The sequence below is a fragment of the Bos javanicus genome, chromosome 23 (genome assembly GCF_032452875.1).
Source record: "Bos javanicus breed banteng chromosome 23, ARS-OSU_banteng_1.0, whole genome shotgun sequence".
Taxonomy (NCBI): Eukaryota; Metazoa; Chordata; class Mammalia; order Artiodactyla; family Bovidae; genus Bos; species Bos javanicus.
The window spans coordinates 31932238-31951274 of NC_083890.1; the positions used below are offsets into that span (position 1 = coordinate 31932238).

The 19037-nt window shown below is 44.0% G+C and overlaps 1 protein-coding gene across 3 annotated transcripts; it reads right to left on the reverse strand.

Moving 5' to 3' along the window:
* Positions 1 to 1194: 1194 nt before the first annotated feature.
* On the reverse strand, positions 1195 to 18558 carry BTN2A2 (butyrophilin subfamily 2 member A2). 3 transcript variants are annotated; one of them, XM_061399283.1, is made up of 8 exons: positions 16406 to 18557; positions 15819 to 15946; positions 14686 to 15033; positions 11706 to 11987; positions 10210 to 10431; positions 9789 to 9809; positions 9663 to 9689; positions 1195 to 7621 (listed from the first exon to the last, which is right to left on the reverse strand). In XM_061399283.1, exons 2-8 carry the CDS (start codon positions 15907 to 15909, stop codon positions 7005 to 7007), a joined length of 1608 nt encoding a protein of 535 aa, XP_061255267.1. In that variant the 5' UTR covers positions 15910 to 15946; positions 16406 to 18557; the 3' UTR covers positions 1195 to 7004. The 3 variants fall into 3 exon arrangements, 2 of the variants coding, with proteins under 2 accessions (XP_061255267.1, XP_061255268.1); XR_009733082.1 differs by having other exon boundaries at positions 7535 to 7621; positions 9484 to 9689; positions 9789 to 10431; positions 16406 to 18558; XM_061399284.1 differs by having other exon boundaries at positions 7567 to 9689; positions 10264 to 10431; positions 16406 to 18558.
* Positions 18559 to 19037: the final 479 nt, after the last annotated feature.

Here is a 19037-nt window from a genome sequence, read left to right on the forward strand (position 1 = left end):
ACTATAGCAGCTGCTAGGCTTGTTTCTTTCTTTCTTCCTCAACTGGAGTCTGCATTTTCCTTCAGATCTAAACATATTGGGGGCATTATAACCTTTAGAGTCCCTTTCAACTTTGAAAAATCTAGAATCGTATTCCTAAATTTCTAGACTAGGATGACCTTTGAGTGGAAGTTATCTAAAAGGGTATGAAATCCCAGCACATGTCTAGAGATAGGAGGAGTGCTAGGGATGGAAATACTACTAGAAGGTTTTGAGTAAGAAATAGAAATTTGGTGGATCTTGAACAATGGTGTGAAAGATTGAATTACTAACCCCAGTCCTTCAATCCTCCCAGAATCCTCATCTTTGATATGGTCTCATCATGGCAAAGTATATTTCCCCACCTCTTAACTTTGCATTTGGCCACGTGATTTGCTTTAACCAGTGGCATGTAGAAATTGACAATATTTCTATTCCAAGACCTCTTGAGATGCCTTGCCTGTTTCCATTCACCTTTTTTTTTTTTTTTTGGCCACGGCATGTGTAATCTTAGTTCCCCAACCAAGGATTGAACTGCATTGACAGTGTAGAGTCTTAACCACTGGACCTCCAGGGAAGTCCCCACCATTCACTCTTGAACACCATAAGGAACTGACTGTCATAAGAAGAAACTGCTTTGATCAGTCATTTAGTCTTAGGATAGGAGACAAGTGGAATAGTTGCCCCAGCCAACTCATAGACTTGTCACGAGAAGCTGAGCTACTTAGCCACTGCAGCTTGAAGCAGAAAAGCCCAGCTGAGTTGAGGACTAGATTAGCCACACTCAGCTGACACCTCGACATATGAATAATAACAACTGAGTGTTATTTTAAGTCAGTAACTTTTAGGGTGATTCGTTACTTAGCAATAAGTACCCAGTGTAGAAACTTGTTCCTAGAAGTGCAGTGGTATCATATTAAAAAACAACCTTCAAGGAGGGGCAATACAGGGGTAGGGGAATACTATTAGGTGTAAGATAAACTACAAAGATATGGTAGTTTACAATAGTTTACAATAACTAAATAGACTACAACCTTTACAAATTGTGACTTACTATATTGTACACCTATAACTTATATAATATTGTACAGCAAATACACATCAATAAAAAAATTTTTAATAAAAATCAACTCTCTTAGGATCTCTGGTTGTGAAAATTAAACTGACAAACACAAATTAACAGGAGAAAAGCATACAAATTTATTGAATTTTTACATGTGTTACTTGACAGACCTCACAAGAGATTGAAGACCTGAAGAAGTGGTCAGAGCAGGAAGTTTCAATCCATTTTAGGCAAAGAAACAAATTTGTGAGGAATTGATGAGGCAAAGGGGCTCATGGTAAAGGTAAATTGTGAAGTAAATTGTGAAGAAATAACAGGTTTGTTTATATAGCCTTCCCCTTGGTGATAAAGATATCTTCTTGCTACCTGGTACAGGGAAGTTACCTTTCATATGTGAGATTTATATTTCTGCTTTCAGGGAAAAAAGGATGAGAGGCAGATGCCTTTCTCCTGCAATTTTCTTAGACTCCTTTATCTTTAGTTCAGTTCAGTTCAGTCGCTCAGTCGTGTCCGACTATTTGTGACCCCATGAATCGAAGCATGCCAGGCCTCCCTGTCCATCACCAACTCCCAGAGTTCACCCAGACTCACGTCCATCGAGTCAGTGATGCCATCCAGCCATCTCATCCTCTGTCGTCCCCTTCTCCTCCTGCCCCCAATCCCTCCCAGCATCAGAGTCTTTTCCAATGAGTCAACTCTTCGCATGAGGTGGCCAAAGTACTGGAGTTCAGCTTTAGCATCATTCCTTCCAAAGAAATCCCAGGGCTGATCTCCTTCAGAATGGACTGGTTGGATCTCCTTGCAGTCCAAGGGACTCTCAAGAGTCTTCTCCAACACCACAGTTCAAAAGCATCAATTCTTTGATGCTTAGCTTTCTTTATAGTCCAACTCTCACATCCATACATGACTACTGGAAAAACCATAGCCTTGACTAGACGGACCTTTGTTGGCAAAGTAATGTCTCTGCTTTTGAATATGCTATCTAGGTTGGTCATAACTTTCCTTCCGAGGAGTAAGCATCTTTTAATTTCATGGCTGCAGTCACCATCTGCAGTGATTTTGGAGCCCAAAAAAATAAAGTCTGCCACTGTTTCCCCATCTATTTCCCATGAAGTGATGGGACCGGATGCCATGATCTTCGTTTTCTGAATGTTGAGCTTTAAGATATTCTATATGCCAAGGTGCTATGTTTTGGAATAATGTGCCCAACACTAGCTTCTAGAGGCTACCCATTTCTCTAACATCAAGTTCATTAGTATAACATCTTCAAAGTTTTCTATTTTTCTCTTTTAAAAGGAAATTCTTTCTTTCTTTTTTTTTTTTTTGCCTCACCCTGCGTGATCTTATTTTGCCCACCTCGAATTGAACTCATCCTCAGCAGTGAAAATGCAGAAACCTAACCACTGGGCCACCAGGGAATTACCAGAAATTGTTCTGTTACTTCCTTGTTTACAATAATAGTTTCCAATTATAGTTAAAAGAAAACACAAACTCCTTTTGCTACCTCAAGAGTCCACACTGCATTTGCTCTCCCTATTTCTCTGGCCTGTCCACACTTTTCCCTACCATCCTTTGGTGCTCTGATCTTTCTATTCTGGTAGTAGCCCAAATCCAACTGCACCCTAGTCCTTTCTCCTTGATATTGTTTTTCAAACTGTGTAGTGAGGAGTCTGGCCTTTGTCTAGTCTCCTGGGAAATAACCTAAACCCTTGGAATTTCCTGAGTATTAAGAGTGTTGTATTATTCCTGGTGAGCTCACTGGACTGAACCTGATAGTTTATTCTAATGAGATGGTGAGTCAGCAAAACAGAAAGTCCAATCATGTGCCAAGGGGATTGAGGATTTGAGCTTTTTGTGGTCAGCTTGACTCAGGAAGAGAGAGGGGCTGGAGAAGGAGTTCAATCACTATGTGGTCCATGATTCGATCAGTCAAGGCTACATAATGAAAGCTCAGTAGAAAGTATGGCCATTGAAACTTGGGTGTGCTCCCTGGTTGACAGTACTCCATGCATGACACCTGTCTTGATTACTGTTATTTTTCATCAAAGCCTAGACTGTGGTTGGCTCATGGCCGACAGTCAATGATTGTTAGATGGATGTAAGAATAAGCTGCATGTGTGCTGATTCATAGTCCCAAGAGACTGCTTGGATTATAAATGTTAGCTTATTTACTGATAATTGTACATATACCTTATCTGTGTCAGATTACTTATGTCACTAATATCAAAGTCCTCTAAGCTTGATTATTAATAGTAACTGTAATTAAAAGGTCTGGGATAATTATACACATACCCTGCGTTTTATGGTATGAAAGGGTTGATTTAGAGCCAAGCATCAGGGAGACTGGGGAGAAAAAAGAATGATCCTGTGAACCAGCCTGGCAGCAATGTGCCTGGCTGTTTCCCGTCGAGCCTGTGTAAATAGTTACGTGATTAAGGAAAGCTCTCCATGAGTCCAGAGATACGTAAGTTTCACTTTCCCTTAAGCTGAGAAAACTTCCTATAATGGTAGAATGTGCCAAGAAGACCTAACTTCCAATCTCCCCACCACACCTCCCTCCTTGGCCCAGCCCACTCTCTCCAACATGGGGATCCAAGGGGAATAAGATTAACCACTGAAGAAACTATTACCCAATAATCACTGATGATAACTCCCAGTCCATCCGAGGTAAAAGACTAAAGTCCCTCTTTGATATGTATAATCGAGTCACTTTGCTGTACACCTGAAACTGTCACAACATTGTTAATCAGCTATTACTCCAATATTAATTTTTTTCAAAGTCTCTCTTTAATTAAACTAAGATGCCAAAAATCTGAAAAACTTCCACTACAAGGTCTTGATTCAGAATTCTTTGAAGTTGAACAGAAAATGTCGGGAGTCACCTGACATTTTGGGGTTGAATCCAAGCCACAGTCAGAGCCAAGAGGGCAGATGGGAGTCACAGACACTGTGGCTCTCAGCCCCTGAGGGTGCTGGAATCATTATAAGGGGCCCGACTCGTGACACTCAATGAAGGGGAAAAGTCCCTGGAGGCCATTCCCCTTTTCTCCATATTCTACTCCACCTCCCTCCCAGGCCCCAAATCCAGAAAGAAGGAAATTCTGGAAAATTTAATTCCCCATGCTGTTAAGAATTAGTAATCTGGGACCTCCCTGGTGGTCCAGTGGTTAGGACTCTGTGTTTTGCAACCTGTGCAGTGTGACCAAAAAAAAAAAAAAGTAATCCTTTTAGGAAGAGGCAATAATAACACTCGGGTGACTCCAGACATTTTCTGTTCACTTGAGCTTTGGTTTTCCGTAAGATTCTGCTTCAGTTTGATTCTCAGCACTTTGCTATGAGGCCCCAGAGAGTCTGTCTTCTTTCTACTTGTTTGTCCCATTCTCAGTCTTTGCTCTGACAGTAGGGGGTTATGTCCTTTAACTAGTTAGTTTATTTCTGTTTTGGGGCTTGTAGGCACAAGATTCCTGCCACTTGGGAATCTTTCTTAGTCCTCAAGTCTCAGAAGACCCATCACTTCCTCCAGGAAGCCCTCCTTAACTTTACCATCTAATTTTCTACCTAAAGTAGCCCTCCTTAGCTCCCACCCATTCTTCTCTATAATATCATCCTGTTTATTTCTTTCATGGCACAACAGACTGCACATGATCAATACATTAAAGGTGATAAATTTCTTGAGAATGAATGAATAAATAAATATATGAATGAAAGATTGAGTAAAGGAAGCTGGGAGCTGAGTTCTATGCTATTTTATACAGTGATTAGCAGAGCATTGGGTTCATTCTTAGTTTCAATAAATACTTAAAACATCAAAATTTTATGTTTAGAAGCTGCCTTAAAGATGAGACAATTTTTTTAAAAAGTAAGAATGAAAACTCTATTTTCCTTAAATAACAACAAAAATCACTTTAACTTGCTAGACCACACTATTTCACTGTGAAATGGGGATTAGTACATTTCTTATGAGAAAGCAAGGATACTGAATAAATAAAAGTGTTTTACAAACTATAATAAAAGATATGCAAACCCACGCAAAGTCTTATTTTATGGAATCCAAAACACTGAAAAGCTGTAATTTTTCTAAGATTAACACAGGCAGGTATTAGTAGCACTTATTTCCTAACTTACAGTCTGGTGCTTTTAGTTAAAACTGCTCAAATGTTATCATGTCAACAGCACCAAAAATAAAACACACGCACATTAATAAACCAGTTTTCCATCTCAACAAATCACCGAGTTCAATGTTTCAGATATTTTCTAGAACGTGTCCATCGTGACACCTTGTTTACTGTAGGAACTGCAGTAATACAATTTTGAACTTTTTAACTATCTTTTAAATTTTTCAGCCAAGTTTTACAATTGGATGCCCGAATTACATAAAGTCCAATACTACCATTTATGCCATAATTTTAAATGCCTGACTCAATTCCAGGAGCCTTTATCCTGCTTCTCAAAGGATGTTTCACAGATTTTTTTTTGAGGGGGGGGCATCTCTGTTACATTTTGAGTTTACAAAGTTAATATTGTTCCATAATAATAATAAGATATTATTTGTCATTTTTCCTCTCATTCTCTCAGTAGTGTAGATAATGCTTTCTAGAGCCTCCATGACCTGTGATTCCAGCATTGAATACAGAGGCAGATGGTGAGGATCTAGCTACCTTCTAGGAGCCAGACATTAGATTTTCAAAAACATTAAAAAATACCACACTTCGCAATAAACTTTATTTTATATTGGAAACAACAGATAGTGATCATTCCTGAAACATGTTTTACATATTAACCTATAATTGACTTGTTCCTTTTTTAATATAAGTTAATAAATACATTAAAAAATTTCTCAGTTTAATCTCTAATGCCACACATATTGATAGATATAATTCAAATGAGCAAAAGCACTTTTCTGTCCTCAATAATTTTTACGTGTCTAAATGCATCCTGAGGCCAAAAAGTTGGAAAGCACTGCTCTCCTCACTGAACCTGAACTTTGAGATCCACTTGGTCCAATGCTTATCTGCTCATCTGGGACCTTAAACCTTAGGCCACAACCAATAACAAAGTATTGACGCCTTGTTTATTGTAGGGATACCTGAGCCAGGCCAGGCCAGGCCCAGATGCATCCTCGTCCTTCATTCTCCTTCATCCTAGATCATCCTGAATCTAGGCCTGTGGAGCTTTATTGTGTGCTCTGGAAATCCTGGGGGTGGGTTAGAAATGGACCTTCTGTCTTACTTCCTCCATCTCTGACCTCCATTTCTGGCTCCCTGTCCTTCTTACATCTCAGTATGTCCCATTGTCCTTGCCCCAGATCCACAGTGAAAGTGCAAGTGCAAGTCGCTCAGTCGTGTCCGATTCTTTGTGACCCCGTGGACTTTACAGTCCATGGAATTCTCCAGGCCAGAATACTGGAGTGGGGAGCCTTTCCCTTCTTCAGGGGATTTTCCCAACCCCAGGATCAAACCCAGGTCTCCCACATTGCGGGTAGATTCTTTACCAGCTGAGCCACAAGGGAAGCCAAAGAATACTGGAATGGGTAGCCTATCCCTTCTCCAGCAGATTGCAGGTGGATTTTTTTTTTACCAACTGAGCTATTAGGGAATCCCCAGATCCACAGTATCTGATGTCAATTCCAGTCTCGGGCTGAATGTGTCATCCGATGTTAAAGCAGCTGGTTCTCTGCCTGTCACTTTCTCACACTTACTTGTTGGTTGGGAGCCATGTGGCAGCACTTAGTGTTCCTGAGACTGGCCCCTGCCCCATGGTTACATGCAACAAGTTACTAAAGCAATAGCCTAATGAGGGAGACACATGCTCTGGGGCTTGAAGACATGTCCAGGGGAACCCCGGGGGAGATTCTCCTGTGACCAGAAGGAAGGAGGGTAGTATTCCTTCAGGCGGTGCTGTAGTAGAGGTGGCCTGGGTTTCCCTACCTGGCTCTGAGACCAGGGAATTGGTGGTTGTGGTGGGTCTCTGCCCTGTGAAGGACCAGGCCCCCCTCAGGCACTGTGACCCCCTGGGCCCCTCTAAAAGATGGACAGATACAGAGGGGGCTGTCATCGGACCCCAGCCTGAAGAAGGGCCTTAGGGGTCCAGAGAAGGGTGAACGGGGACATGTGTAGATATGTGACCTGTCCTTCATGTTATAGAAGGACACATCTCCAGCTTCATAGTCCAGGAAGACGCCCACCCGGTGAAGGCGCTCTTTCAGGGGAAGAATCTTCTCTGGGGAGGAGAGGGCACGGTATTGGTTCTCAAACATATCCAGGGTCCAGAAGCCGTTCTGAGGAACCAGGAGGGCCTCCCCTTTCCTCTCAACGTTGTCTCTACAAACCCCCACAGCCCACACCATCACGTTTTTGACTTCCACCTCCCAGTAATGTCTCCCTAAGGAGTAGCTCTCCAGGCCCAGGACACAAGGCCGACAGTCGAATCTCTCCGGGTTGTCAGGCACGCTCTGCCTGGAAGGGCCCCTTCTCACACTTCTCTGGTCCTCTGACAGGAAGAGCTCAGGATGAGCAGTGTCTGGGTCCAGGACCACATCAGCTGCAGAGGAAATCTCAGGGTTAGGCCTGGGATCTCACAAAACTGTGAGATCCTGAGATCCTGAGACCAGGACCTGACTCCTGGTCCCCTGAGAGATCCCAGAAAGCATGGGGAGAATCCCCTGGGTAACAGTCTTTTCCATGAAAGCCCCTTGATCCCAGATCCCAGGCAGCTCACAGATAGAACTGAATTACTGAGTCTGCACTTCTCTCTCTTGAGTGGCAGGAGCGCTGCCACGGGTAGAGGAGGACTGGGGCTCTAAGAAATACAGAAAGTTCAGCCAATGAGCTGAAATGAATGGCTCCACTTTCTCTCAAAGTTCTCAGATCTGTCAGCTTTTCTATTCAAGATATATGATCTCTGGGGCTCAAGTTAGAATAAAGTTTCCCACTTGGCTTAAACTAGCAAAGAGAATCCATCCTCTTCCCCTCCCCCAATTAAGCAAGTAAGGCTGATTTTTTCCCTATACAGATAAGGGTGATAAAGGGTCCCTACACGGTCCTCTGTGTCCTACTGGTTTAACCCGCTGACAACTGATTTAAATGACTAACAAGAGCACCCTTCAGAAGCTAAAAAAGGAAGATAATCTCCCCCAAAGTCATCCTGCTGCCTGAGGGCAAAAGGTAGGGGAAACTATATCCATCCATTTTGCTTTAATAACATGGGTGTGATGACTACAGTTATGACCTGTCAGATATAAGAAATGTTTCAGACCCCTGACATTCTGCAGCCGTCTCTGCAGTTACTTTTTGGCAGTTACTATTAGTCAGTCTCCATCTAATACAAAACAACTGTGTTAAAATGATTTTTTTCTTTCTCCAAATTTATATGTCTAACGGTGATAATTTTGAAATTTGAAAGAGGAAACGTCTGAGTGCTGTGGGATCCAGCAAAGGCTGGATTCTTTGATGCTCTTGAGCAGAAGGTGACAAATCATAAAACTCAAAAGTGCTTACTAGGACCAGGTCATTGGACTCTGTACTTTCCCTCTTGCCCACATCCCCTCCCCTATACACAGAATATCAGCGCTCTCTTGGAGCAGGAAGGCATTTCTGGCCTCTACACACCCCTGAGCCAGGCCTGGGAACTTCATTGCCTTTCCCACACACGGCTCTTCCACTGTGTAGTCTATATACCATCTCCCACGTTAAAGACAGCTAAGCCAGTATTGTCTTCTTTCAAATTAATCAGGACTCAAAGAACAACGGCTACTAAAATGTAACTTTTGGGGGGCTCTACTATGTGTGGTTTCCTGGGTTTTGGCAGCTTGAGTGTTTATGCTTCTTTGGTGGCTCAGACAGTAAAGAATCTGCCCGCAACACGGGAGACCTGGGTTCGATCTCTGGGTTGGGAAGATCCCTTGGAGAAGGAAATGGCAACCCCCCCCAGTATTCTTGCCTGGAAAATTCCACGGACAGAGGAGCCTGGCGGGCTATGCCCATGGGATCGCAAAGAGCCAAACAAAACTGAGTGACTTCCCTCACTCACTTTGTATGGTAGACCTTTGGTGATCATGGATGCTGCTGCTGCTGCTAAGTTCCTTCAGTCGTGTCTGACTCTGGGCAACCCCATAGACAGCAGCCCACTAGGCTCCCCTGTCCCTGGACTTCTCCAGGCAAGAATACTCGAGTGGGTTGCCATTTCCTTCTCCAGTGCATGAAAGTGAAAAGTGAAAGTGAAGTTGCTCAGTCGTGTCTGACTCATAGCAACCCCATGGACTGTAGCCCACCAGGCTCCTCTGTCCATGGGATTGTCCAGGCAAGGGTAGTGGAGTGGAGTGCCATTGCCTTCTCCGGATCATGGGTGAAATTATTCTAAAAAAGAAAGAATGGTCAGGAGTAAACTATAGAATTCGTTAAAACCTGTGGAGTGTCTCTGACAGCAGAGGTAGAATCCAGCACTGGGTGGGATCCTGCTAGTGCACTAAGCCAGGCTCCTGCTTCCCCAGCCAGCCTTGGGCCCCCTTGCTCCTCTAATGTGTCGTGTTGGCTGCCTGGTGGGGAGAAAGCTCAGGATCTCAGGGAATGTTAGAGGCGCTCACCCGCATGTAAGAGGTTTCTTCTCCATCCTGCAATGGGACAGGCAGAGAGATGAGCTTCATGAGATAATGGCTAAGAGAGCAGAATACAAATCATGCAGGGAATAGTTTAGGAAATGTTAAACTTACGCAATTCTTCTTGAAGTTGCTCTGAAAAGGAAATAGAAACAAATGAATGTCTTTAAGAGAAGAACTAAGAAAGTCTGAGTTTGTCTTAAATAATGAAAAGTTGATCTTTTCTGTGAATACCACCACCCTCCTCCCACACTGCCTAGGGAACTGTCAAGATACCAGAAATGATATATGATCAGGTGGCTCGATACTATCAGTACTTTTTTAGATTTGCTTTTGTCCAACAAGATAGGGCTACATGTAGCCAGGTGAATGGATGCAGCATTTGCAGAGTGGAAGAAAGTCAGGTCTGAGGGATTCATTACTAGGATGTGCGAGTTCCAAGCCCTTGGTGCTGCTTTTATTCATGCCCTCTCTGTTTCCCAGGCTTTTAGCTGGCCGAGTTGTGTGACAGTGAACTGTCCTCCTACTCTTTTACCTTTTGTTTGGCATTCTTTCTCTTTTTCCACACGTTCTTTCCCCAGTTCCTTACGTGCAATTTCTTTCTCTTCATTTTCAGCCTCTTTTTGCATGGACAGAATCTTTTTTCCCAGATGGAGTTTCTTGATGAGATAGATGCTCCCAGCAATGAGGAGAAGCAGAGATGGCAGGATGACCGCCAGGGCCACCATCCAGGGAGATGTTCTGGGAATAAAGGATTCTGAAAAGGGAGCCCCCAAATCCTATTTAGTGAGAAAAAGGAGCTCCAGAATGAGAGCCCCTCAGGGCACAGATCTGAAGAGCTCTCTCAGGTCCCTGCTCCACCAGCTTCTCTCTGAGAAACCCCAGCTAGGGAAACAAACTTCGACTTTGCACTGGCCACCCCACAGTGATTGCCAGGATTGGGGGCTCAGCAGACAAAAAAGCAAGTAACACGTTGAGTCACCATGGGTGGGACAAGGCTGACTAAAAGCTAACCAGCCATATAGAATCAGCACAGCCACTGTGTGATATAAGCCACCATCCCTTCTTGCCTGGAACATTACAATACCCTCCTCCCTGCTTCTGTCCATACCTTCTGCCCTTCTGCTGTCTGTCCTCAGCACAGCAGCCTAAGTGAGATCATGTTATTTCTTTGTTCAAAACCTTACAATGTTTCCTATCTTATTGAGATTAAAAGCCAAAGTTCATTTGTGGCCTACACTGCCCCATACAATCCAGACCTATGGCCTCTCTGGATTCGTCTCCTCCAACTCTCCCTGGCCTCAATTCATTCCAATCATATCTGCATCTTAAGGGGTCTTTGAAAACTGCCAGATAAACTGCCTCAGGAGTTTAAATATAATATTTTTCTACAATACTTATCACTATCTGATACAGTCCACAGTTTAATTACTTCACTCCTTGTTTTAATTAATGATTTCACTTATTGTCCTCTGCTGTTCTAGAATGTGAGACCCACGAGGGCAGGCATCTTCTTGTATTTTGTTCACTGATTTATCTTCGATTTCGAGAACAGTACCTTGAGCATACAGATACTTGTTTAGTACTTCTTTAATGCATTCATGAATGTCTATAGACAGACTTTCTTGAACACTGTCCCTTGGAAAATATCATGGGGAGGAAGGGAGGGCTTCAGCAGACAACACCCACCCACACCACCGTCCATTGTTTTAGGACTGTTCTAAATGTTTGCAAATTGCTGCAGGATAAGGACCATGATCAAACAACTATCAGATTTACCCTTAAGGAGGCTTTCTACCCCTGTGTTTTGAGACAATTTGATTTTCCTCTTATGACAAGGAGAGGCCTCAGCTCAGCTGTAGCTTCCAGCTCTTCAGGGCTCAGGATCCTTCTACCCCATGGCCCTACCTCCCCATCCTCCTGCTGGGCTCCAATCTGTCTGCTGAGCAACCGGCCTCCATGAATTGAGCCTCCAGGAAGAAAAAAAAGAAAGAAATAAAGAAATGAGCCTCCAGAGAGCAGGGAACTAACCTGGAATGAAAATCACAGTTTCCTTCTCCTGGTCGAGCAGGGTGTTGCTGACAGAGCAGGACATGTTCCTCACTGAATGGTCCCTGATGATCACAGCCATGGTGACCAGGAAGAGCCCATCTGCACTCACAGTGTAAGCCTCTTCCAGGGGGGGCATGGTCTCACCATGAGGGCCCCTCCACACAGCGTGGGGCTTTGGGTACCACCCTGCAGATGTACACTCCAGCCTGATACCTCCATCCTCGGGGCTCTTCATTTCAATAACGGGTTTAGAGCCCAGGCCTGGGGAGAGAGACCAGGGCTCTGTAACAGAGGTAATGGTGTCTTAGCAAAAGTGTATTAGGAAAGCAGCTCTTGGTGATGAAGAGGCAAGAAAGCAAGAGGCTGGTGTCCAGAAAAAACTATTAGGCACATTCCATGCACTCTCTTCTGTGAAGGGAGAAAGAGGGAGGGATGGAAGAAGGAAGGAAGAAGACAGTAAGGAGAAAAGGAAGGAAGAAAACCTTGATTTTGGAGAATACCAGGAGGCCAACATGTTGAAAAAAAAAAAGTGAGATCTCTAAGAGGGGAAATGCTTACATTGCACTCTTCTTTGGGCTCTCCCTACGGACTCCATCACAGGAGCAAGCATCTATCTGCCTCCTAATAAATGTTTGTTGACTGATTCATTCAGCTAGAGATTTTAATTTTCTCACTTCTGGATGGGTGTGTCCACTCTGATCAGAAACAAACAGGTCTAGGCTTTCACTTTCTGCCCTGAGAGGACTTCTCAGCAGCTCTGGCTTCTTGAAGTTTTAAGTTCAATATAATAAGGACAGAAACCTGCCAGGCTGGCAGAATTTTAAGAAACTTTTTGACTTGAAGGCACTGTCTCCCTTCTCCTGGTTTAGGGCTTCTCATCACCACAGCTATCTGATAATCAAAAGGAGGTGTTGGTTTTTAGAATTGACAGAGCTAGCGTGCAAAGCCAGGCTTTACGCCCCAATTCAGAGATATTTACCTTCCACAAATTATACCAAAGACAAAATTAAACCTCACTTAAGTCTTACTGATTCTTCCTCAATTTGATCTTTTCAAGATGGAAAATAAAAAAAACAACTAGTTGCGGATTGAAAGGCTGGCATGGAAACTCTGAAGTGGGATAAGATTCAAAAGACCTCAACAACTTGGGAAGAAATCCTACAAAACATTTCAGGGGGATTCAGTAAAGGCAAGTATGAGACAACAGATCGAAGGACAAAACCAGCCAGCCAATTAACCAAACCAAAAAAACAGTAAAACAAACAAAAAATTGTCCAACGACTCAATTCAGAGTGGGATAGGCCAAGCTCTCTTTCCCTCTGCCAAGGTGAACCATAAAGTTCCAGGCAGGTCTGTATGAAGTAGAGCCCCACCAGACTCATGAAGGATATACTTCATGTGTCAGAAATAGATTTTTGTTGATTTAACCTACTAGGATTTGAGGGCTGCTTAGACCAGAGCATAAGCTCAACAATCCTGACTAAAGCATATGTCAAAGATAATTAAAAGCATGGACTGGTAAGAGGCTCATGGGAAAAGATGAAAAATAAAATAGATCTCAGGCTTAGAATAGAGATAGCTCAGGTATGATGTGATGACCACTTACAGCTTTACGGAGCAGATTCACTTATTCTGTCGATAATATTTACTGAGCATCTGTTATGCTTCAGGTTCAGTTCTAAAGATGTGAATACAGCAAGAACAAAAGAGAAAACAACCCTTTATGAAAACTACATTTTAGTGGAAGAGACACAGTAATCTGGATAAATAAGTAAAATGCATACTCTGTAAGATGGTGATATGTCCCAAGGAAAAAAGCAGGGAAGGGAGAGGAAGTGAAAAGCGTCAAGAATGGTGTTTGATCCTCACAGTCATGGAAAATAACTTACTAGAAAGGAAAAAATAGATTGAAGTCACATGTGAAAAACTTCTCTTTGGACTTAATGAAAAAGGTGTGGAGTATCCTATACGATCGGTGAGAGTGTATATTGGTACAAACACTTTGCAAAACAAATGTGTAGTATCTATTAAGGATGAAGATAAATATTTCTCATTATATTTTTAATATTAAATATTTAATATTCTCAAAATATTTAAATGTTTTCTCATTATTTCTCATTTTACTCCTAGGAACCTGTCTCAGCTGGGCATTTTGAGAAACGGCATGTTATGGATTGAACTGTGTCCCTGCAAAATTTTTATGCTGCATCCCTAATCTCCAGTCCCTTAGAACATGACTGTATTTGGAGACAGGGCTTTTAGAGATGTAATTAAGTCAATGTGAGGCTGTTAGGGTGGGCCCTGATCCAATCTGCTGGAGTCCTTATAAAAAGAGATTAGGACACACAGAGATACAAGAAATGCACACCCATAGAGCAAAGGCCACATTAGGACCCAGATGGAAGACCAGGGTAGCCACCTGCAGGCCAAGGTGGTTCAGTGATAAAGAATCTATCTGCAATTCAGGAGACGCAGGTTTGATCCCTGGGTTGGGACGGTTCCCTGGAGAAGGAAATCACAACCCACTCCAGTATTCTTGCCTTGGAAATCCCATGGACAGAGAAGCCTGGCAGGATACAGTTCATGGGGTCACAAGGAGTTGGACACAACACAGGGACTAAGCAACAACAAATTCTATTTAACAATAAAAATGTCTAATTCTAAAACATGTTACTGAGAAATATGCTTAGAGATTTCTCAGAAGTAGGCATAAGGATAATCTGTAGGGACTAAGCATTCGCCCCTGCTCAAGATGACAGTTGTGTGTGTCTCAAGAGCTGATACCCACAGTAGCAGAGCAAACCCATTGAGTCCTTGAGGAGGGAAAAGCCACCCTCCCTGTTTACTGGGAATTCTAGGCACAAACTCCCCTGATCTGCAGGGGGCCTGGAGTGAAGAGAAAAACTTTCCCCAAGAGTCAGGCTGTGAAAAAGCAACCTCACAAAACGAAAGCACGCACCTGTCACTGTTAGGTGCATGATGGCCTCATCGTAAGATCTGCCTTCTTGAAAATAACAGCAGTAGATGCCGTTTTCGTGGGCGGTGACGTTGTGTATGATCAGCCCCACGCTCCCCTCGCTGATGGCTTCGCTCACAAAAGTTATTCTTCCCCGGTATTGCTCCATCTGCTCGTCTGTTCTCTCCCTCCTGCCCTTGTACACGAACACCGCAGGGGAAAACTGCGTCCGGAACCATCGCACCTCCATATCCTCAGCGTTTTTCTCAGGTGACAGGTGGCAGCGTAACGTGGCGTCTTCTCCCACCACGGCCAGGATTGGATAAGCTGGTCCCAGGACAGTAAACTGGACTGTTACACAAAGCGGTAGACTCAGACAAGGGCACCAGCCATCAACTCTCTGAGACAGCAAAGGAACTGGGTGTTCCAGGGGACAGACATGTTCTCTCTAAGGCCATAGGGGCTTCCTGGGCTGAGGATTCTGGGGGCGAAGGGATATGGCTGGTCGGTAGTAAAAAACAAAACAAAACAAAAAACACCTAGTAGGTGTGTCTAGCGGGGGTACTAATGCTTCATGAACAACACATTGAGAAGCCTACGCTGATCACCCCTCATGAACCCTGGGCTCACAGAGGTTTTCTTCTGTTTCCCAAACCAGTACAGTGCCTGCGGTATAGGATATAAACTGTAGCTGTCCAGTGTGATCACCACTAGCTAGTCCCGATTGGCATGTGCTGTAATGTAAAAGACACACAATTTTAAAAATTTAGAATAAATTTCATAATTTACATTATGTTCATATTTTACATTAATTAAAAATTTAAATAATAATACTTTGGTTATTTGAAGTTAAAATGTTTTATGAAAGTTTGTTTCATCGGTTGGTTTCCTTTTCCTTTTTAACATGTAGCTACTAAGGATTTTTAAGTTACATATACAGCTTGGCTTTCTGGCTCTCACTGGATTGCTACTGGAGTGCGCCTAGGATCCATCTGATGACTGTGATCCATATGATGACTGTGTGCAGAATGAAAGGGTGAGTGAGCACAACTGCAGCCCTTCTTTACCCTTTGCAGACTTAAGTGTTGATTTTCCTTTCTGAGAAGTTGATAGGAGTTAGTGGCGTACACCCCTACCTGAGATCGGTGCAAACGAGCTGAGGAGGTGGAAGAAGAGAAGGAAGCCTGGCAGGGAAAAATACAGAGAAGCAACTGGCTCCATAAGCATCCAAGAGGAGTCACGCGGAGAGGCACCGACGGGAGACCTAGAGAGACGTGGAGAATCAGCCAAGGAGACTTGGCACCATAGTTCTGATCTAGGTCATACTTTCCTGTAACCCGTGTTGGTATCATCAGCGCCCCAGCTTCTCTCTTGGGCCGCCCCCTTCGACTCCCGGTTTAAGTATTTCCCGATAGATTGATCCTTTAAACACTGCATGGAATGTCAACAATACAGCGATCTGGAAGGCAGTTTTCCCCTCTCCTCGGCTCACTTTTCTAGCCAGAGTTGAGTTTCTTCAGACGCCACTTGATACTCTTCCAAACCCTCCCTCCCTTTTCTCCCAGCGATTCAGGCTAGACGCCAAGATAAGTCCACCCTCGCCCCCGGAAGCCTCCCTTCCCCGGGTCCTCGCTTCTCCCCTTATTGGGTTTTGTTCCTCCCATCTACCGCCTCCCACCCTTTGCCTCACCCCGAGCGGTCGCGCATCCCCTCCCCTTCTTACCTTCTAGAATGAACGTCTGCGTTTTCTTTTCTCCTCCCTCCGCTCAAATAATGATTTTCTGGCTGTCCCTCTTCCCCCTAAACCCGCCCAGGGGCATATTCACCACCCTTCGGGAAGGGGAGAAAAAAACTGTTCTTCACCTCTTGTTAGTGGCGGCGTGGGGCTTGCGGGCCCCGGGGCCCGGTCCACCTGGTGATCACAAAATCACAATATTTTCAATGAATGATTCAGAGCCGGCTGTGGGTCAGCCAGCCAATGGCATCCCTGAGCTTGCTTTCTCACTAGTTACTGGGCAGAACACACAGAAACAGTACAGGAATTGAAATCTTACAGCTGTGCAGAGCCTTTTAATAATTTCTTTTTCTTTTTTTCAGAAGCGTGATACTTTTTTCTTTTGAAGCCTTGATACTTCCCCAAGGATTTTGGTGTTGCTTGTAATCACCAGGAGAGCCCTCCCCATTTATGTGTGTATGTATGTGTGTGTGTTTAGTGGTTGGGGTGTGGGCAGGTGATGATGTCAGCATAGCACATCTCAATTTCACATATTTCTTAGTGCTGGATTGGAGAAAGCAATGGCACCCCACTCCAGTACTCTTGCCTGGAAAATCCCATGGATGGAGGAGCCTGGTGGGCTGCAGTCCACGGGGTCGCTAAGAGTCAGACAGGACTGAGCAACTTCACTTTCACTTTTTCACTTTCATGCATTGGAGAAGGAAATGGCAATCCACTCCAGTTTTCTTGCCTGGAGAATCCCAGGGGCAGGAGAGCCTGCTGGGCTGACGTCTATGGGGTCACGCAGAGTTGGACACGACTGAAGTGACTTAACAGCAGTGCTGGATAGATGGGATGGAGCCCCGTTGCCACATGACAACCAACTGATTAATGTACCCTTTATGTCATTTTTCTTTTAGTTGGCTTTCTCTTCTTATTTATTTTCAAACTTGCAGTTTCTTGGGATTACATCTCAAACAGACAACCTGACACAAAATCCTTGACTCAGAGTCAGCTTTTGGGGAACCGATGGTGACTGCAGCCATGAAATTAAAAGACACTTACTCCTTGGAAGGAAAGTTATGTTCAACCTAGATAGCATATTCAAAAGCGGAGACATTACTTTGCCAACAAAGGTATGTCTAGTCGAGGCTATGGTTTTTCCTGTGGTCATGTATGGATGTAAGAGTTGAAATGTGAAGAAGGCTGAGCGCTGAAGAATTGATGCTTTTGAACTGTGGTGTTGGAGAAGATTCTTGAGAGTCCCTTGGACTGCAAGGAGATCCAACCAGTCCATTCTGAAGGAGATCAGCCCTGGGATTTCTTTGGAAGGAATGATGCTAAAGCTGAAACTCCAGTACTTTGGCCACCTCATGCGAAGAGTTGACTCACTGGAAAAGACTCTGATGCTGGGAGGGATTGGGGACAGGAGGAGAAGGGGATGACAGAGGATGATATGGCTGGATGGCATCATTGACTCGATGGACGTGAGTCTGAGTGAACTCCGGGAGTTGGTGATGGACAGGGAGGCCTGGCGTGCTGCGATTCATGGGGTCACAAAGAGTTGGACACAACTGAGTGACTGAACTGAACTGACCTAAGAGATAAGATCAGTAGAAATTTCACCAGATATCATCAACAGGGAAAATCATCTTTTCTGCAAAGGGATACTTGCATATATACCTGAGTTTAGTAATTGAATGAAGAACTACAGATTAAATTTCCAAAAAGAGTCACTCTTGTTGAGAGTCACAGGAATGAATCTCCAATCATGGAGGCCCTTAGCATATACAGAACAGAGGCCTCCTTAAGAGTGAGCGAGGCCATGGCTATGTGTGCTAGGCTGAAGAGTTCACACCATAATCTTCATAGCCTCTGATTATGACACATTACATGGCAAAAAGAGACCTTCAGTTCAGTTCAGTTCAGTTCAGTCGCTCAGTTGTGTCCGACTCTTTGTGACCCCATGAATCGCAGCACGCCAGGCCTCCCTGTCCATCACCATCTCCCGGAGTTCACTCAAATTCACATCCATCAAGTCAGTGATGCCATCCAGCCATCTCATCCTCTGTCATCCCCTCTTCCTCCTGCCTCCAATCCCTCCCAGCATCAGAGTCTTTTCCAATGAGTCAACTCTTTGCATGAGGTGGCCAAAGTATTGGAGTTTCAGCTTTAGCATCATTCCTTCCAAAGAACAGCCAGGGCTGATGTCCTTTAGAATGGACTGGTTGGATCTCCTTGCAGTCCAAGGGACTCTCAAGAATCTTCTCCAACACCACAGTTCAAAAGCATCAATTCTTCGGTGCTCAGCTTTCTTCACAGTCCAACTCTCGCATCCATACATGACCACTGGAAAAACCATAGCCTTGACTAGACGGACCTTTGTTGGCAAAGAGACCTTACAGGTTGGAATTAAAGTTATGGATCTTAAAGTAGAGAGATTATCCTGGATTCATAGGAAGATTATCTTGGATTACTTCTTTGAAGATGGAGGAAGAGGACCAGGAGGTAGGGAATGTGGGAGCCTCCAGAAGCAGGAAAGAGCCCTAGGCTGACAGCCAGCAAGAAATGACCACCTCAGTCCTACAACTGCAAGAAACGAAATTCTGCCAACAATTTGAATGAGCAAGGAAACAGATTC

What these genes read in the sequence shown, in the direction of transcription:
- BTN2A2 (XM_061399283.1), bottom strand. Translation starts at nt 15,909, where the DNA reads ATGCTTATGGAGCCAGTTGCTTCTCTGTATTTTTCCCTGCCAGGCTTC. An exon ending in CATGCACCTAACAGTGACAG is followed by an intron (nt 11,988 to 14,685) that starts GTGCGTGCTTTC and finishes CTCTCTCCCCAG; the next exon opens with GCCTGGGCTCTAAACCCGTT. An exon ending in AACTGTGATTTTCATTCCAG is followed by an intron (nt 10,432 to 11,705) that starts GTTAGTTCCCTG and finishes CTCCCTTTTCAG; the next exon opens with AATCCTTTATTCCCAGAACA.